General features: G+C 41.9%; 1 protein-coding gene across 4 annotated transcripts in view; it reads right to left on the reverse strand.

Annotated features, from left to right (window-relative positions):
• Nucleotides 1-472: 472 nt before the first annotated feature.
• The window catches only part of PLCXD3 (phosphatidylinositol specific phospholipase C X domain containing 3), a 76,343-nt gene continuing 59,533 nt past the window's right edge, over nt 473-17,282 (reverse strand). For 3 of the 4 annotated variants that reach the window (XM_017823597.1, XM_017823596.1, XM_017823598.1), the window contains one exon: nt 1,414-1,593. In XM_017823597.1, coding sequence (XP_017679086.1) covers nt 1,437-1,593 — 157 coding nt within the window. In that variant the 3' untranslated portion in view covers nt 1,414-1,436. Of the gene's footprint in view, nt 1,594-17,282 lie in introns of all 4 variants that reach the window. The other variant, XM_017823595.1, reaches the window with a different exon arrangement.

Genomic DNA, 17,282 nt, shown 5'->3' on the forward strand with positions numbered 1-17,282 from the left:
GCAGATCAAGAGCAGTCCTGCTGAGAAGGACTTGGGGATGCTGATGGATGAGAGGCTGGATATGAACTGCCATGTGCACTCACAGCCCAGAAAGCCAAATGTGTCCTGGGCTGCATCCAAAGCAGTGTGGGCAGCAGGTCGGGAGAAGTGATTCTGCCCCTCTATTCTGCTCTGCTGAGACCCCACCTGGAGCACTGTATCCAGCTCTGGAGTCCCCAGCACAGGAGGAACATCGACCTGTTGGAGCAAGTCCAGAAGAGGCCACCAAGCTGATCAGAGGGATGGAGAATCTCTCCTATAATGAAAGGCTGAGAGAGGTGGGTTTGTTTAGCCTGGAGAAGAGAAGGATTAAGCGTGACCTAATGGCGGCCTTCCAGTACCTGAAGGGAGCCTACAAGAAAGATGGAGAGGGACTTTTTACAAGAGCATGTAGGGACAGGACAAGGGGGTTTCAAACTGACAGCAGGTTTAGATTAGATATTAGGAAAAAATTCTTTACTGTGAGGGTGATGAGGCACGGGAACGTGTCGCTGAGAGAAGCTGTGGATGCCCCATTTCTGAAGTGTTTAAAGCCATGCTGGAGGGTGCTCTGAGCCCTGGTCTAGTGAAAATTGTCCTGCTCATGGCAGGGGTGTTGGAACTAGATGATCTTTAAGGTCCATTCCAACTCAGGCCATTCTATGATTCTGTGATTACAGAGTTAGGCCAGTATCACATTATCTGCTGGCTTGACCTGAGGCAGAAACATTGGAAAACCCTATTTTAAGAATGAAAAGCAAGCAGGATTTAGTCTGTGCTCTGTGCAAGCTACACAGTACATCATGTTTACTGTCCACTTATTATGGTACATAACACACCATGTTTACTGTCCACTGATTATGGTATGTAACACATCATGTTTACTGTCCACTGATTATGTGTGTGTTAAAGCATGACCTTGGATTCACATCACAAAGGCATTTAAACCTGTAGCTCATTGATAAATACGATCGGTTAAACCACCTAAGAGATGAAATGTAGCAGCTTAAAATTTTCATGCCAGATATACTGCCCTCAGTCTCCCAGTGTAACGCTCACACCGCTGGGAATCCTGCTGTGAGCAGGAAGAGGACAATATACATCCCTTTGCAACAAGTTTCTTGGCACTGTTCATAACCACAGAAGACACATGAATCACATTTGGTACCTCATGGAGAACCTGTAAATGGCCTTCTTTCATCAAACACTGTAAACATGTTTAGTTTTGCTCTTCACATGAAACACAAATGTGATAAATGATCATAAATGATGAAAACATTTTCCTTATGCTTTCCACTAAAGCCCTAAACACCTCAGAGTGTTACAAGAAGATGAGTGTTTTACAATATAAGTCTTTTAGAATACAATCTTTTTTTTTTAATGCAAAATAATGCAACAACACATATATCACAGTACTATCAGGTAGTGTCATCTTCACCTTCACCCAGGGCGTAGTTGAGCTTTATGACTGTGCTGATAAAGTCACCAAGTTCTACAAAATCTGCAGTGATAATATTCACACCACTTTCTCCTGCCTTCTGAGTTCGGACCCACTCCATCATCGCAGGAAGCGCCCTAAGGAGAAAAGAGGAACAATAATTAGTCATAAATCAACGAGACAAATGCATTGAGGCAGGATTTACCAACAGTGACTCCCATCGATCTTACTTGGTTTCTAAGTTTTCTCTGCTACCATGTGAGAAAGGACTCAGGCTTTTTGAAAACTCTTTTTTTTTTTTTTTTTTGTAATTTTCATTCTCTGTGGAAATAATATGTTGATCATATTTCAACTTCTCAATAGAAAAGAATGGAAGGAAGATCATATAGGCTCAGAGTAATTACTGATTTTGCCCAGGGACAAGGGAATGGACCAGATACCTTTTTGTTATCATCTGGCCACATGACTCCATGAGAATTGTTTACAGAAAAAGAAATAACAGAGCACTCAAGCCATTTAAAGCATGTTTGACACATTGAAGGAAATGGTGAAAATAATATTTTGAGAGACACTGGAGCAACCATGACTTCTACAGTGTAAGTACAGCATATACCACAATACCTTTTCTTCCACAGTATTGACATCTCAGCCATGAATTATATTTAATCCTACCAATTCTTTTCTAAGATGTCATATTTTTATTATGTCAGATTATTTTATTATTATCCAGATCCCCAGGAATACTGGGATGCAAAAGATGCCTGCCTAACTGGGTTTGTGAATGTACAGAAATTTTTCTGATCTGTGAAAATACAAAATAACAATCACAAAAAATATCTATGGGAAAATAAAAGGCTCCTTAGGCCTGCTGAGGAAGTCAAACAGCAAAATCCAGTTTTCATAAGAAAGAAGTTAAGAGAATTCAAAAAAAACCAAGGTACAGATTTTTTCAGAGAAAGGGCATTTTTCAGAGAAAGGGTAATTGACCACTGGAGCAAAATCCCAATGACTGTGACAAACTCTGCAGCACTTTAAGTCCTTAAATCAAGCCTTGATATTGTTCCAAAATTATACTCTTGGTCAACCTCAAGCTGCTGAGTTAAATAAAAGAACCTAAGGTCTGGGCAGGGCTGCAGTGAGTTTAGATGAACATTGTGTTCTCCCTTTGCTCCAAGGTCTATAAGTATGTGATTGCCCCTCAGTCAGCATGTTGTGCAGCCTTTTTCACAGGGGCAAGGTACATGTAAAATTTTGGCCTGACAATAATTTAAATCAAGCTGAACATGCTGAACCTAAATCTGCTTTCAAAAGCTTTAGATCTAAAGAAAAGAGAACTATTGGCAGACACAGATTGTACTTGTCAGTGGCTACTAGAATCAGTTAGTGTTTAAAACAGAAAAAAACCCCAAGCAGTTATAATTATATGCCTCTGATTTTACAGGAGAAAGCACAACACTAACATTTTGCTTCATCAAGATGTACTTGAATCCACCATAAGATTCACATCTAAGGCCAGCAAAATATTTTATTTCAGTCATTGATTCAGTATGATTGAATGCACACCACCTCATAAAACTGAACTGAAGCACTCTGCTGTTTATGAACCCAGTCAGCACCTTTAGATTTAAGTCTATGCAATCCTGGGGAGCTGCACTCTGCGGAACTGTAACAGGCACAGGTTAGGTGTTAAATACCCAGCAATGCTGGGCTGCTTGAAAAGATCTGCAAGCAACAAGAACCAGGACAGATCTCAGCAGAAAAGCATAGACCACCAAGGCCATAAAAGGCGGCTCAGAGCATCTGTAAACTCCACTTCATCTTCACATGTGAGATGTACTGCTGAACTCTGGACAAAGACACAAGGTTGAACTTAAAAGATGGCAGTGTGTTGCCTTTGTATTTAATACCATCCTATTTAAGCCCAAAGAGTTTGGGGTTTAAAAGTGAACTGATTGATTGTAGGCAGGCACAGATTTTTCCTTCCTTCCCTCTGTATAAGTTGATGACCTTGATATTTTACACCCCCTTGAGGCAGAGTTAACTTCTTTTGGTGTCTTTCATTTGTTCTGGAGCTATTTCTGATGTAATTCTGCCTTCAAACCATAGAGTTTGCTGTCCATACACCTACCCATACTGATCAAAATACCGTTTTCCTTTTCCTAATGTATTCTTATTAAGCCAGCCTTCAACAAAGTCATGCCCCCTTTTGATTAGTGCCTTATCTTAAACTCAGTCTGCCCTGACATTTCTTCTGCAGTCAGGCTTGACAGTTGAATGGGTTATTTCTCTTTTATTGATATTTTACACAGGACACAGTTGCATGATCCCTTGCTCATATGCATATTGTTAGATAAAGTAATGGAAATCTTTCGTTCATGAGATTAGAGAGCATTTAAAGATAAGTCAGAAATGAATCACATTATCAAACAAAAAGCTTATTTGCACAGCAAAGCCAAATAACACAATCTTGTACAAAAAGACAACTGAAGAAAAGTTTTCACTGACCTGAAAGATTTGATCTAGGCTACGTGACTCTATTTATGATAGAAATTAATACAAAAACCCATACAGGTCATCTTTCTCCTATAGTGCCATCTTGAAAGTGGATTACACCAATCACTGTAAGAAACCACATTGTTCAGTTTCAGTACAAATATCTCACATGCTCACAATAATTATTAGAATAAGCCTGACTTAACATTCCTCAGGGTGGTAGCAGTAAAAACCTTGTTCACCCCTTACTTTTCATTTCCAAATTGTGCCTCAAACTAGTGATTGCTCTCACCGAGGGTTTTAGTCAGGTGAACAAACCACCTACGTGACTGTGCTCATAGAAACCCAGCATGTGCCATGGTCTTCATAGATGTTCTTGTGCTGCGCTCTGTCAGACACAGGGGAAGCTTCTAGAAACTTCTCACAGAAGCCACCCCTGCAGCACCCCCCGCTACCAAAACCTTGCCATGCAAACCCAATCCATCATGCAATGTTGATAAGAAATTATTTTACACATGAGCATATATGCCCAAGCCCCTGAGTCTGCCAACCCTGACAGCATTACTGCCTCTGTGTTAGGCAGATCCCAGCTCTCCTGCAGAGGATGTCCATGCTTTAGGATCTCACTGCAGCTCCGGCAACAATGTGGCACCAGTCTGGGTTCAGATCCAAGCTTGCAAGGACTGAGGAGAACCCAGCCATGTGAGCACAGACTACACTTTTAGATGCTCAAGGTTTGTAATCTCTGCTGTTACCCCAATAACTACAGAGGCATAGTCATACATTCAAAGTCCATTGTGTTAGTGTAATGATTTTTCCTAAAAAAACAGAGTCATGCTTGTAATAGTGACAGCAATGCCACCATTGAAGTTGCATGCAGGACAGGCTCTGGCTCCCCTGAGGACAACCTCAAGCCTTTCAGTCCTCCAGTGACTCAGCTGCTCTGCTGTAAATTATACAGAGGAAGCTGGATGAGTTGATCAGGAGTCCTGTTATGGGGTGTCAGCATCTTGAGTAAACACTCTGAAGGCCACAGAAGATGAACAGTCTTACCTTAACATGCTACAAACTAAGAGCCAGGCAGCAGGAAAAACTGACAGATGCAGAATACCTGCAGCCCTTTAAACTTACTGAGTCTGCTGCCTTCCACAGCTGGTCCAGTCCAGCCCTTATGCCCACAGTCCCAGTTCTCAAAAGGAATAATTTCTAATTCCTAAGGGTTTCAAAGCCATGTGTAACCCCGAGGCACAGGCACAGAAGAGAGCTGCTTGTCTTAGCCTAGAGCCAGGGTGGAGGTAGTAGGGGTGCTCCTTAGCAAGACCTGTCCCAGGAGAAAGAGAGGAGTCTTTTCCTCTCACCCTACTACCTGGGGCACTGTTTTCATCCTGCTGCAGCTCCACTGTCCTGGGTTCCAGTTGGCCAGATCTGACCCTGCCAGGCAGTGCAGCACTGCCCCACAAACCAGCATCTGAAATCAACTCCCTTTTCCACATCCCTGGCAGAAGTGGAGGAGCTAGTGGCACTAGTAGTGCAGGAAGGAGAAAGATACAGGACTGGTGGGCTTTAGCTGTGGCACGGGAGGATGAGAATGGCATGTTACCTGGGTTTGACAATAGATTGAGATCAGGAATCTTGGTGATAAATTTTCTGTCCTGAAGGAATATGTAGACTATCTCATTTTCTTGCACTGACTGGAAACCAGGAGGTACCAGACTGCTGTCCCTCCCTCCCTCCCAGAGTGATGGGAGGAAAGTGATGTGACTGATCTGATGTGGAAGAACCTCATAGAAAGGGTCTGGTCCAGCCTCAGCCACCACCACCACACCTCAGCATCAGCAGCCAGATCCATCCCACCACTCACGCTGCCCAGCAGATTTCTGGAGTGACCTTTGCACCTGCCAAAAAGACTGCATGAGAAGGGAAAGACTGGAGGAGATCTGCATAGTAGGGACCTACTGATGCTGAACAATGCAATGTCATGCAGAGGTACTTAATGTAGCTGTATTCCTTCTGAGACCAAAGCATTTATCTCTAGGTAGCACCTCAATAGGTCAGTCAGAGGTACTCATAATTTGGACATGACCTGGGTATCATGATGGCTTACATCATGATTGCAAACATACCTACATCATTTTCAGCCTTTTTTTTAAGGAGCTGTATACTTTCCCATATAGCACTGCTATAGCAATTTTCATTTACAACCCAGTAAAATCTAGGCTCAGCTTTGACACTTATTTTATTACTTCTATTTTCCTTGTTCTGCCTGCTTGCTCGCATAAGCAGAAATATGCACAGGTTTATTTTTAAATTTTTCTCCTCTTTCAGCAACAATTTTCTGATGCATTAAAGGAACTCAGCTGAGAAATGCTGACCTAAATCTAAACAAAATAGGCATAGACCTTTTCAAAACTACTGAATATTCAAGGCCTCTCTTTTCTTTAAATCTATCAAAGCTCTCAAGTGGACTTCAATGACATTGAATTTTGTTTAAAAAATAGTAATTAAACATTCAAGTAACTTCAAGCAGCGAAACTGTAAGCTCCATTAAAAGCTTTCAGAAAAAAAAAATTACCTAATTACTTGTATTAAAATCTGCTTTAAAAAAGCTGTTCATAGGTATTTTAGTTCAGAAAGAGGGTTGATCATTTGGGTTTTTTTATGTCTGAGTCATCAAAGGCTGACAATGTGACAGAAGACTAATGACAGCAGCACTCTAAGACAGGACCTCCCGTGGTGAAACAGCCATTCCTCTCTGCAGAGCTTTCAGGGAAAAGGAGGAGAAAAAGCAACTTTGCAAACACAAAACAAAAGAGCTGTTTGCTGTTTAGAGTTTGATCACTAAAAGCAGAGAACAGGTTTTCTTTGGGAGTGCAAGGAGTCACTAAGAGAAATTAGTCTCATTCACTAATGCTGACTAGCATTAAGTCCCCATTACCAATAACACCAGTGAGAACTGCAGCAGGTCCCTTTGATCAGGGCAAAGTGACATGTGGCATTTCTTCCCCCTCCAGCGAAGCACACACCCTCCCTCCCTGTAGCCTTTCTAGCAAGTTGGTGTTACTGTTCAACAAAAAACAGAACCCCTCTGCATGAGGACGTACTCACACAAGCCTGAATAGGAATCCCTATAGTCCTTAACTTTCCCCTGCTCCATCCAATTTTACCAACCTTTGCAAGAACACTGAATTCTGGAGCCGTAACTCAGCACATGCTGACTTTGGCTTTTCAAGGATGCTGAGATTCATCGCTCCAGTGGGAGCAGTGAATGTCTTGTGTGTCACTGAATCATAAAAATCACGAATGGAAAGAACTTTGAAAAGTCATTCAAGTTCATCCAGCCCACCTTGAGCAGGATCAGCTACATGAAGATGAGTGATACAAATCACTCCTGGAAAATGTTCAATTTAATCGGTACTTACAAACTTTCTCTATATTCAGAATATCCCTATATAAAAAACCTTATACACCCTCATTACCTCCAACTGGACTAACCACAAATGAATGCCACCAAAATGACAGCATTAAGGCATGCTGCTCAAGAGTGTTCACCATGTCCTCACTCTGCTCCTGCTAAAGATTTACTCTTCATCAGTAAATAAGTTTCCCTGTAGAGGATGAACCTTAGGTACCATTCCACACTATATAATTCTACCATAATTTTATCTGTGATAAAACTAGTTTAAAAGGTCCTCTTTTATATGCCAGCTGTTTATTTCTGCTCCCTGATCAAAATTTACAATTCTCTCAGTTGTGCTAATAGATCTGTAGAGGTAAAATAAAAATAGCACATGGAAATGGTCTGGATTAAGAGAAACACAACAAATATTTTTGCTCCCTCTCTGTCCCTAATTCACTGACAAGATTTGATTTATAACAGGTCAGGTCCTCCCAAATTGCTGAATTGAGACAAACAAGGAACAAACGAACTGAAGCACAGAGATTTACATGAGCTCCACACAAACAGGCTGGGAAGGAATTCCACAAATGCGCTTCCATACCCCTCAGATCCTCTCTAGGCAGCAGTAGCATTGTCATAAATTTGGCACTACCAAGGTCAGGATGAATAGAACTAGAAAATTTGGACAACACTGGGTAGGAATTTCTTTCCCTGGATCCTCAATGAACGTTCAGCTGACATGTTATAAGAACTACCTACATTAACCTCCAGCAACACTGAATTTATTCTTCTGAAAAAATTGTCTGCAATTCAGTCATCTCCAATTGCTGTATACAGTTTGGAAACACATCTAATCAGATGACACAAACAACTGTGCTGGGGTCAGATGAATCTTTTAATGTAACTGATCTTAGCAGCATACTCTTCAGAGTCACCAGGAGCCAGATGTCTTCTCTCCCTGATTGAGCTATTGTTGACTTTCTGGGTTTCATTTTTAAAGAGAGGCAGAAATAAGCTCAAAATGCTTAGTCCTACTCTCCCTTCAAAGAACATTTCAGCTAAATGTATTGAATCTACATGTCTATCCTTGTACAAAAATGAAATGGGATATTTAGTAGCAGCAAATGGTAGTTTCTGGAGGTGATTAATGTTCAATATTCTATTTTTCCCTGATTCCATGTTTTAAACTGTTTCACCTAGAGCATTAACTAACAGCATTAGGAATGCAGACAGCAGGAAAAGGATTCAGTGGATGCTGTAGTACAAAAGATCTCACTAAGGAGACAACTGTAGTATTTTGGTTATTTTGATTAATGTAGTAAGGAACTACACTGGCAATGCTAGAGATAAAAGCTTGAGCTGCTACCACACGTAAGTGTGGCATTTAGCTTTTACATCAAGACTGAATAAGGCCTTGTAAAACAAGACTTAGGCTAGTATGGAAAATGCATAATAGTCTATGGATTAACAGGAAAAATACTACCTACTGTGAGGATGCCTCTGTTCAAAGGCTGTTTTTATTCAGTAATCCAGCAGATCAAGTTAGACAAGCTCATCAACTGCTCCTCTGATCTGGAGTTGTGCAAAGTCTTTGACACAGTCATGACATCTTTGTCTCTAAACTGAGGCAACATTAAATTGGTGGATGGACCACTCAGTGGATAAGGAATTGGCTGAATGGTCACACTCTGAGAGCTGGGGTCAATGGCTCAATATCCAGGTGGAAAGCTGTGACAAGTGGCATTCCTCAGGGGTTGGTATTGGGACTGGCACTTTTTAACATCTTTGTTGGTGGCATGGACAGTGGAATCAAGTGCACCCTAAGCAAGTTTGCAGATGACACCAAGTTGTGTGGTGCAGTGGACATGCTGGAGGGAAGGGATGACATCCAGAGGGACTTGGACGGACTTGAGAGATGGGCCTGTGTGAACCTCACGAGGTTCAACAAGGCCAAATGCAAGGTCCTGCAATGGGTCAGGGCAACATCCCGTATCAACACATGCTGGGGGCTGATGGGATTGAAAGAAGCCTGGAGGAGAAGGACATGGGGATGCTGATGGATGAGAGGCTGGACATGAACTGTCAATGTGCACTCACAGCCCACTCACAGCCAAATGTGTCCTGGGCTGCATCCAAAGCAGTGTGGGCAGCAGGTTGAGGGAGGGGATTCTGCCCCTCTACTCACCTGGAGCTCTGCACCCAGGTTTGGGTTTCCAGCAGAGAAAGGATATGGACCTGTTGGAATGAGTTCAGAGGAGTCCATGAAGATGATAGCTGAAGCAGAAGGCTGTAACACCTCTCCTATGAAGACAGACTGAGGGACTTGGGATTGTTCAGCATGAAGAAGAAAAGGCTTTGGGGAGACCATATTGCACCTTCCAGTACCTAAAAGGGGCCTATAGGAAAGCTGAGGAGGGACTTTTTACAAAAGCATGTAGTGATAGAGCATAGAGGAATGGCTTTAAACTGAAAGAGGCAGGTTTTATTAGGAAGAAATTCTTTACTGTGAGGGTGGTGAGACACTGGAACAGGTTGCCCAGAGAAGCTGTGGATGCCCCATCCCTGGAAGTGTCCAAGGCCAGGATGGAGCTTTGAGCAACTTGCTCTACTGGAAAGTGTCCCTGCCCATGGCGGGGAGGCTGGAACGAGGTGACCTTTAAAAGGTCCCTTACAACCCAAACCATTCTATGATTCCACGTTAATTGGTTATGTCTTTGGAGATCACACAGTGGTGATCAGGGAGACCAGAGTGGATTTTTTTCAGATTAATAGTGTAGCTTGCAAAACTGTTTTCTTCCTGCCTTGAAATGAAACTGAATCTCACCAATACTGGAATTCTTTGCTATTGAATACGGAGACAACTAAAAGGTATGAAACTGCAGGCAGCTATTTGCCATAGTACCTTGTTCATTATATTCCAAAATACATTATTCAGACAGACAGATGTAGAATAATTCATATGGAAGGCAATGTTGAAAAATGCAAGGAAAATAACTATATTCAAATAAGAGAAAGTTGGAGTAAAAAGATATATCTTGCAGGAGTTTTATAATTTCTTATTGTTTAAAGGTTTACAATGAAGCAATCAACCTAACAAAGTTCAAGTGGTAAATTATGACAGAAATAATTACCTGTGGAAAAAAAAGCTACAGGAAAATAGCAGTTTTTCACTCTTGCTGCTATCTATACAGCAAGAAGCAAAGGATATAGTAAAGGCTTCAGATAACACATTCAAATAACAGAAATTGGCCATAATTACAGATGATGAATGATGTTGTGATTAAAACAAGTCAGAAAATTAGATGGTTGAGACAAAATTATATAGGAACATACAGTTTTTCAGTTAATTAAAAAAAATATTAAATGTCTAGATGATCTTCAATGTAGTCAATTAAACATTCTTTTCTCACTCTTTGGTGTCTTAAAGTTTAAAATTTTAAATTAGATGTCTTTTTTTAAAAAAAGCTATTTTGAAACTGTCAAAATACTTCAGTATTTCTAAAACATTAAGGTAGAAAATATCAACCTTAACCGTTGTCTTACGTATTTTCCTCAAATATAACTAGTCTTCAAATTTGACCCCATTTCACAAATTGAATCAACAGTGTTCACAATTCTGTTTTCCCAGCACATTTCTGTTTAGCATCAAAATTCCTCCCTGCTGTACCTCTCTCCATCTGAGGCACCACTTCTTCTGCTTCCTGCTGTCTATTCTTTTCTTCACCAAGCCTTCTTCTGCATAGCTGGTTTTACAATTTCCCTGGCAAGGTGTGTACCAAAGGGATACATAGGGTCAAGGGTCCTTATTGCACCACTGTCATGGCCACCCAGGGTTTTGGCACCCAGCACCCCAGGCTGGTGCCTAGACCATAGGCTAAAGGGGTCTAGGGATGTCACACACCTGCTAGCTTCTCCACAAAAACGGCTTCCTCTCACCACAGAGGAGGACTAGGCTGCTTATTATAATTTATACATTTTCTGGCTTCTAGCTCTGGCCTCCCACAGCTAAACCAGCTTTGTTAATCAGTTGGATCCCAGAGGCACTATCCTTCTAAATAGCATCCTGGGCATTGCTGTGAATCATTTACCAGGAGCAGCCTTCCCTGAGCTATTCCTCTTTCCTTCTACTTACTTTCCTCACAACCCAGAATTAAAAAGCCCAGAGCATTCACATGATAAACCCTTTACTATGCCAATGATAATTACCCCAAATACAGTACCCAGGAGATATTACAAAATAGTCACTGCTCTTTTACAGTGAGAAATGTTTGTTCTGGATACAGCTGGGGCCGAGAAGACCACTGGGTTATCTTCCTGTCAAGCTCATCCCAGGTCAGGAGAAACTGTCCCTCTAAGACAGACTTCTTTGACTCCTCAGTAACCATGAATGAATACTGCAAAAGCACCTGTTTCCTCATCCCCAGGTGGGGGTCCCCATCCCATGTGTCTCAAGACCAGAGAACTCCTGGGGCAAGCAGACCAGCAGGGAACAGAACACTGTGAGGTCCTGTCTTCCCATCTCCAGTCATAAGGCAAGTGCCACGGACAAACCTGAGCAGAGCTGCCTTTGGAAAGCCAGGTTAGCAGCCATGATGTTCTCCTGTAGAAGAGGGCCTGGGAGGAACCTGCTAATTAATGATCTCTGTTCCTCCTTCAAAAGCTGGCAGAGCTCATCTTAAAAGCAGTTAGCTTTCTCACTTCCACTTTTCCAACTGTAAGACTGCTGGAAAACTTCACCATAGGGAGCCCTCCTATCACTTCCAGCCTGAATTTATTTATTCAGTGTATACATCTTGCTCTTGTTGAGAACACCAGCCTTTAGCCTAAGCTGCTGTTCTCCCTCCCTGGTATTTATTCCCCTGTGATATTTACAGACAGTAGGCAATCACACAGCGTCTCGGGCTTCACTGTGCTAGGATTAACAAGACAAGTTCTCTCAATATCTTCAGCAATTCACATCCTGTTTATCCTAGTCAGTAGTCCCTCTCTGCATCTGTGCCAATTTTATCTACTCCCCAGAACATGGATGATCAGAACTGCACTGAACATCCAAGAAAGATATCCTACCCACACCTCAGATAGTAGTATCACCACCTTTCTGCACATGCTGGAAATGTCTAGGTGTGTATCAAGAGGATATCACCCTTTATTCCAGATTCTTCCTATTGAGGGCTCAGCTTTAGCCAACCAGGGGTGACACTCCAGCATCTGCCTTGCCTGCTATTCCCAACTGATGAGATCTCACCTTACCAGACTGTGCTCCCATCACTATGACCTTGCACGTTTTACCACTGAATGTCATCTTATCTCTAAGTACTGAGGTATCCAGGTCTTGCTGTATGTTTCCCCTCAGCTTTCCTTTGTTACAATGTAGCCTCTTCATGTTACCAGCAAACTCCACTAGCAGTTCCCTACAGCTGACTTCAAGTTCCTTCATGGAAAAACTAGACATGACCCAGCTCTTTGAGGACCCTTCAGCGAGTCCAACTTTTGGGTTTCCAAACTCCATTTCAGTTGATAACATCCTACTTAACACTTTATCAGCTGCATTATACATTATTCACCAGCTGCACCTGGCCATACCAGGTGTGACCTCGAGGGAGGTGATTCTGCCCCTCTGCCCTCATGAGAACCCACCTGTAGACCTGCATTCAGCTCTGGGGTCCTCAGCACAGGAAAGACATGGACCTGCTGGAGTGGGTCCAGAGCAGGATACAAAGATGATCAGAGAGGTGATGCACCTCTCCTACAAATACAGGATGAGAGAGCTGGAGTTGTTCAGCCTGGAGAAGAGAAGGCTTCAGGGAGACCTTATAGCAGCCTTCCAGTACTTAAAGGGGTTTATAAAAAAGAGGGAGGATAACTTTTTACATGGTCAGATAGTAATAGGACAAGGAGGAAGAGTTTTAAACTAAACAAGGAGAGATTTAGATTAGATTTAGGAAAAAAAATTTCACTGTGAGGGTGGTGATGCACTGGAAAAGGTTGCTCAGAGAAGCTGTGAATGCCCCATCCCTGGAAGTGTTGAAGGCCAGGTTCGATGGGGCTTTGAGCAACCTGGTCTAGCGGAAGGTATCCCTGGCCATGGTGGGAGGGTTGCAACGAGATGATTTAAAAGGTCTTTTCCAAACCAAGCCATTCTATGATTCTTTGATTACTGATATCCCAAAATTTTCCTGTGAAATTGCCATAGAACAGATTACAAAACCAAATGCATAATGACACTATCTACCTTTGGCAAAACCTCATCAACACTTATCCTGCTTTCCATTAACCTCTGTATCTTCAATTATCATTTTTTTCCGTCTAAACTCTTCACTCTTGTGAACAGTGGAGGCAGCTCAGACCATTCCCCTGCCATTTTTAGATTAGGTCATTAATTTTTGCTGCTCTCCACTCTAAACCACTGTTTTCAGAGGTCTGCTTTAACATGTGCAATGCTCATGCTAGTCTTCTAGCTTTTCTGCTATGGAGATTAGACAGATTACTCTGCTCTCTGCTTGAACATATTCACTTCTTACAGCTATTATGAAATATCTTCCCCAATGATACTGAGAGTGGCAAAAGAAGTCTCCAGATGGAATCCTGACAATTCAAACACTGCTTGGTAAACTAACTTCCAAACTCCCCAAACTGGACATGAAGATATGTGGGATTAATAACAGTTATTTTAACCAACTCACAAGGACCTATCACTAAGGTAGTAATGGTACAGTTCACTGTACAAAGGAATCCACTGGAGGAAATATAATCTGCTTCTTTCACTCTGGTAGATAGTTCTGGTGACCTCTAAGACATCCTTTTTAACATTCATTACTGGTAGATTCTCAAATCAAATACAAATAGTCATCTTTACTCTTAATTCAACCTTATTGCCAACAGTCTTGAGAAGTCTAGATGATACTATCAATGGCAGCATAACACGACTGACAGTGAAGTTCAGATCAGTTAAAAAGCTGAGTCAGACTCTTCCACATTGCATAGTCACAAATCACTACCTCGACTACAGCTGCCAACATGCTGTCTGTCTTGACTTCAAATAATTTTAAAATTTTAGAGAAGGCAGTTGGGCCATTTAACTTCTAGACAAAACAATGAGGTTGAACTTTCTCAGGGAAAAATTAAGAACAGATTCTGACTTATTTCTCCTGTAAAAAAAAAGTAGAAGACCCTGAAATATGCCACAGTATTACTTGGACAATAGTGTCTCCCTGAAGAACTCTGCCCTTCTACAGTGCTTATTACCACGCGCTCCAGGTTAATTAATACTGTTAATAATAATTCTACTTTTCTTGGCTGGTGGTATTCACCCTATAGATAGTAGATAAAACTGTAGGTTCTAATAGCCATAAGCAAAATTAAAATAGACTTTAGGAATGAGACAAAAAGTATACTATCTGGAGACTGTCACTTGATCAATATCAAGGGGCAGGCAAAGGTTGGATACTCCAGTGCTAGATATCTGTTGTGGTACTAAATAGATCTGAAACCAACATATCAAAACCAACAACTGCTGTTAAAACTCTAGCATTTAAAAATGTGGGGCCTCTGGTGGTCTAGTGGTTAAGGTGCAGGACTCTCACCGCTGCGACCCGGGTTCGATTCCCAGCCCCCCGGGCAGATGGAGCTCGTCAGCCCTGTAAGGCAATCCATCTAAGAGAAGGTCACTCTAAACAAACCTACGTCCTGGGGACCTCACTGCCACTGTCCAAGCGTGCTTGGCCCCGGCAGGTGAACCTCAGGATTAAAGGGTGGGCTCAGTTCAGCGCACACGCTGTGTCTTACCTAAAAAATCCACTGCGCAGGCTCGAAGGGTTAATGACCTTTCCCAAATCTTCGCTCGCGAAGACTGGCCATTATTATTATTATTATTATTTAAAAATGTGATTTTGTTTCAAATTAGAACGCAAACCCAAAATCTTGGCCTCTCCCATCAAAAAAAGTTCAAGACCTATTTCTGACTACAAAAATGAAAAGCTGTGAATATAGAAACAGCACTAAATATTGCAATTAACACTGTAACATAAATCTAATGACAAGACAGAATTAATAGAAGTGAAAATGGAAATGTTTTCACATAAAATATTTTGTTAAAATAGACTTCTCCCTGGGGAAAAACTCCAAAAGCAGCATTCCTGGAAAAAGAGTAGACTTTAAGACACCTGCAGTTTTCAATAAAAAGCTGCATTGATGGGAAAAAGAACAAATGGATTGAAACAATTTACATAAACATGCACTTGATGCCATATCTAACAAAACCAGTAACTGTAGACCAAACTCTTAACAAAGGAAATAAAGTATTAACCAATATACCACTGACGTGAGCTCAAATTAGCTTTAAAAACAAAAATGTTGTAGTGCTCTTACTGGTTCTGATTAGCACTAAATATAAGCACATATTTTGAGAAGTCTCATGTTTTCAGTAATACTGGTAAATTCTGGATTGATCTCATATTTTATTTAATGAGAACTCCACATCAATGAACCATGGCTGCTAACCATCAGGGAAAAGGTAGACTAAAAAATACACTATATAGCTTGTAAAAATTTAGTAGGGGACTGCAGAGGATGCATCAACAACACACTAAAATTCCCCTGGAGAAAAGCCAGGATAGACACTTTGTTGAGAAACACTATAATAAAGAGGTCATGGAATAACTGATTGGTTTGGGTTAAAATAGACCTTTAAAGGTTATCCAAGGGACACCACTTGTCACTGATGTCCATCAGGACTCTCAGCTGTTGACCACTACCCTCTGGATGTGACTATCCAGGCAATTCCTTATTCACCAAGCAGTCTTTCATCATCAAGGTCATATCTCCAATTTAGAGAGAAGGATGCTGTGCAGGACCATGTCAAAGGCTCTATAGCTCACACAGATGACATCCCCTGTCCACTGATGCATCACTGGTTTGGTCAGGCAGGACTTGCCCTTGTTGAAGCCGTGCTAACTGTCCCAAATCACCTCCCTGTTCTCCATGTACCTGAGCATAACTTTTATGAGGATCTGTTTCATTATCTTCCCAGGCACAGAGGTGAGGCTGACAGGTCAGTAGCTCCCAGGGTCTTCTTTTCTACCCTTCTTAAAAAAGGGTACAATGTTTCTCTTTTTACAGGCACCTGTGACTTCACCTGATTTCCATGACTTTTCAAATACGATAGAGAGCAGCCTGGCAACTCCATCAGCCAATTCCCTCAGGACTTCAGGATGCATCTTATCAAATCCTATGGACTTATATACTGTCAGTGTGACCCAATGCACTGGTATATTGTGCATCAACAGAGATGCTATTTAAGAGATGACATGGATTCACAAACATAAGTCTGGAGAAAATACAAACCACTTACAAAAATCACAACAAGCAGATGTGAGTCTGTCTTTCAGAAGAAATGTACCCTGAGAAGAGCTGTGCAGCTGGTACAGTGAATGCTGGCTGTTAGCAGAATAGGAAGGTTACTGAGAGGGAATTACAGAAACCAACCGTTGTTGTCAGTCCATCCAGTGCATTATTTCATAGAATCACAGAACATCCTGATTTGGAAGGGACCCATAAAATGGTTGAAGTCTAACGCCTGGCCCTGCACAGGACAACCCCAAGAATCACACCAAGTGCCTAAGAGCATTGTCCAAATATTTCTCAAAGTCTGGCAGGGTTGGTGCTGTGACCACTTCCCTGGGGAGCCTGTTCCAGCATCCAAACACCCTCTGGGTGAAGAATCTTCTCCTAATACCCAATCTAAACCTCCCCTGACACAGCTTCATGCCATTCTCTCAAGACCTGTCACTAGAAAGAAGAGATTAGCACCTTCCTCTCCTCTTCTCCTCGTGAGGAAGCTGCAGACAGTTTATCAGGTCTCCCCTCAGTTTCCTCTTCTCCAGGCTGGACAAGCCTAGTGACCTCAGACACTCCCCATATGGTATCTCCTCTAGATCC

Source organism: Lepidothrix coronata, unplaced genomic scaffold (genome assembly GCF_001604755.1).
Source record: "Lepidothrix coronata isolate B3197 unplaced genomic scaffold, Lepidothrix_coronata-1.0 Scaffold104, whole genome shotgun sequence".
NCBI lineage: Eukaryota > Metazoa > Chordata > Aves > Passeriformes > Pipridae > Lepidothrix > Lepidothrix coronata.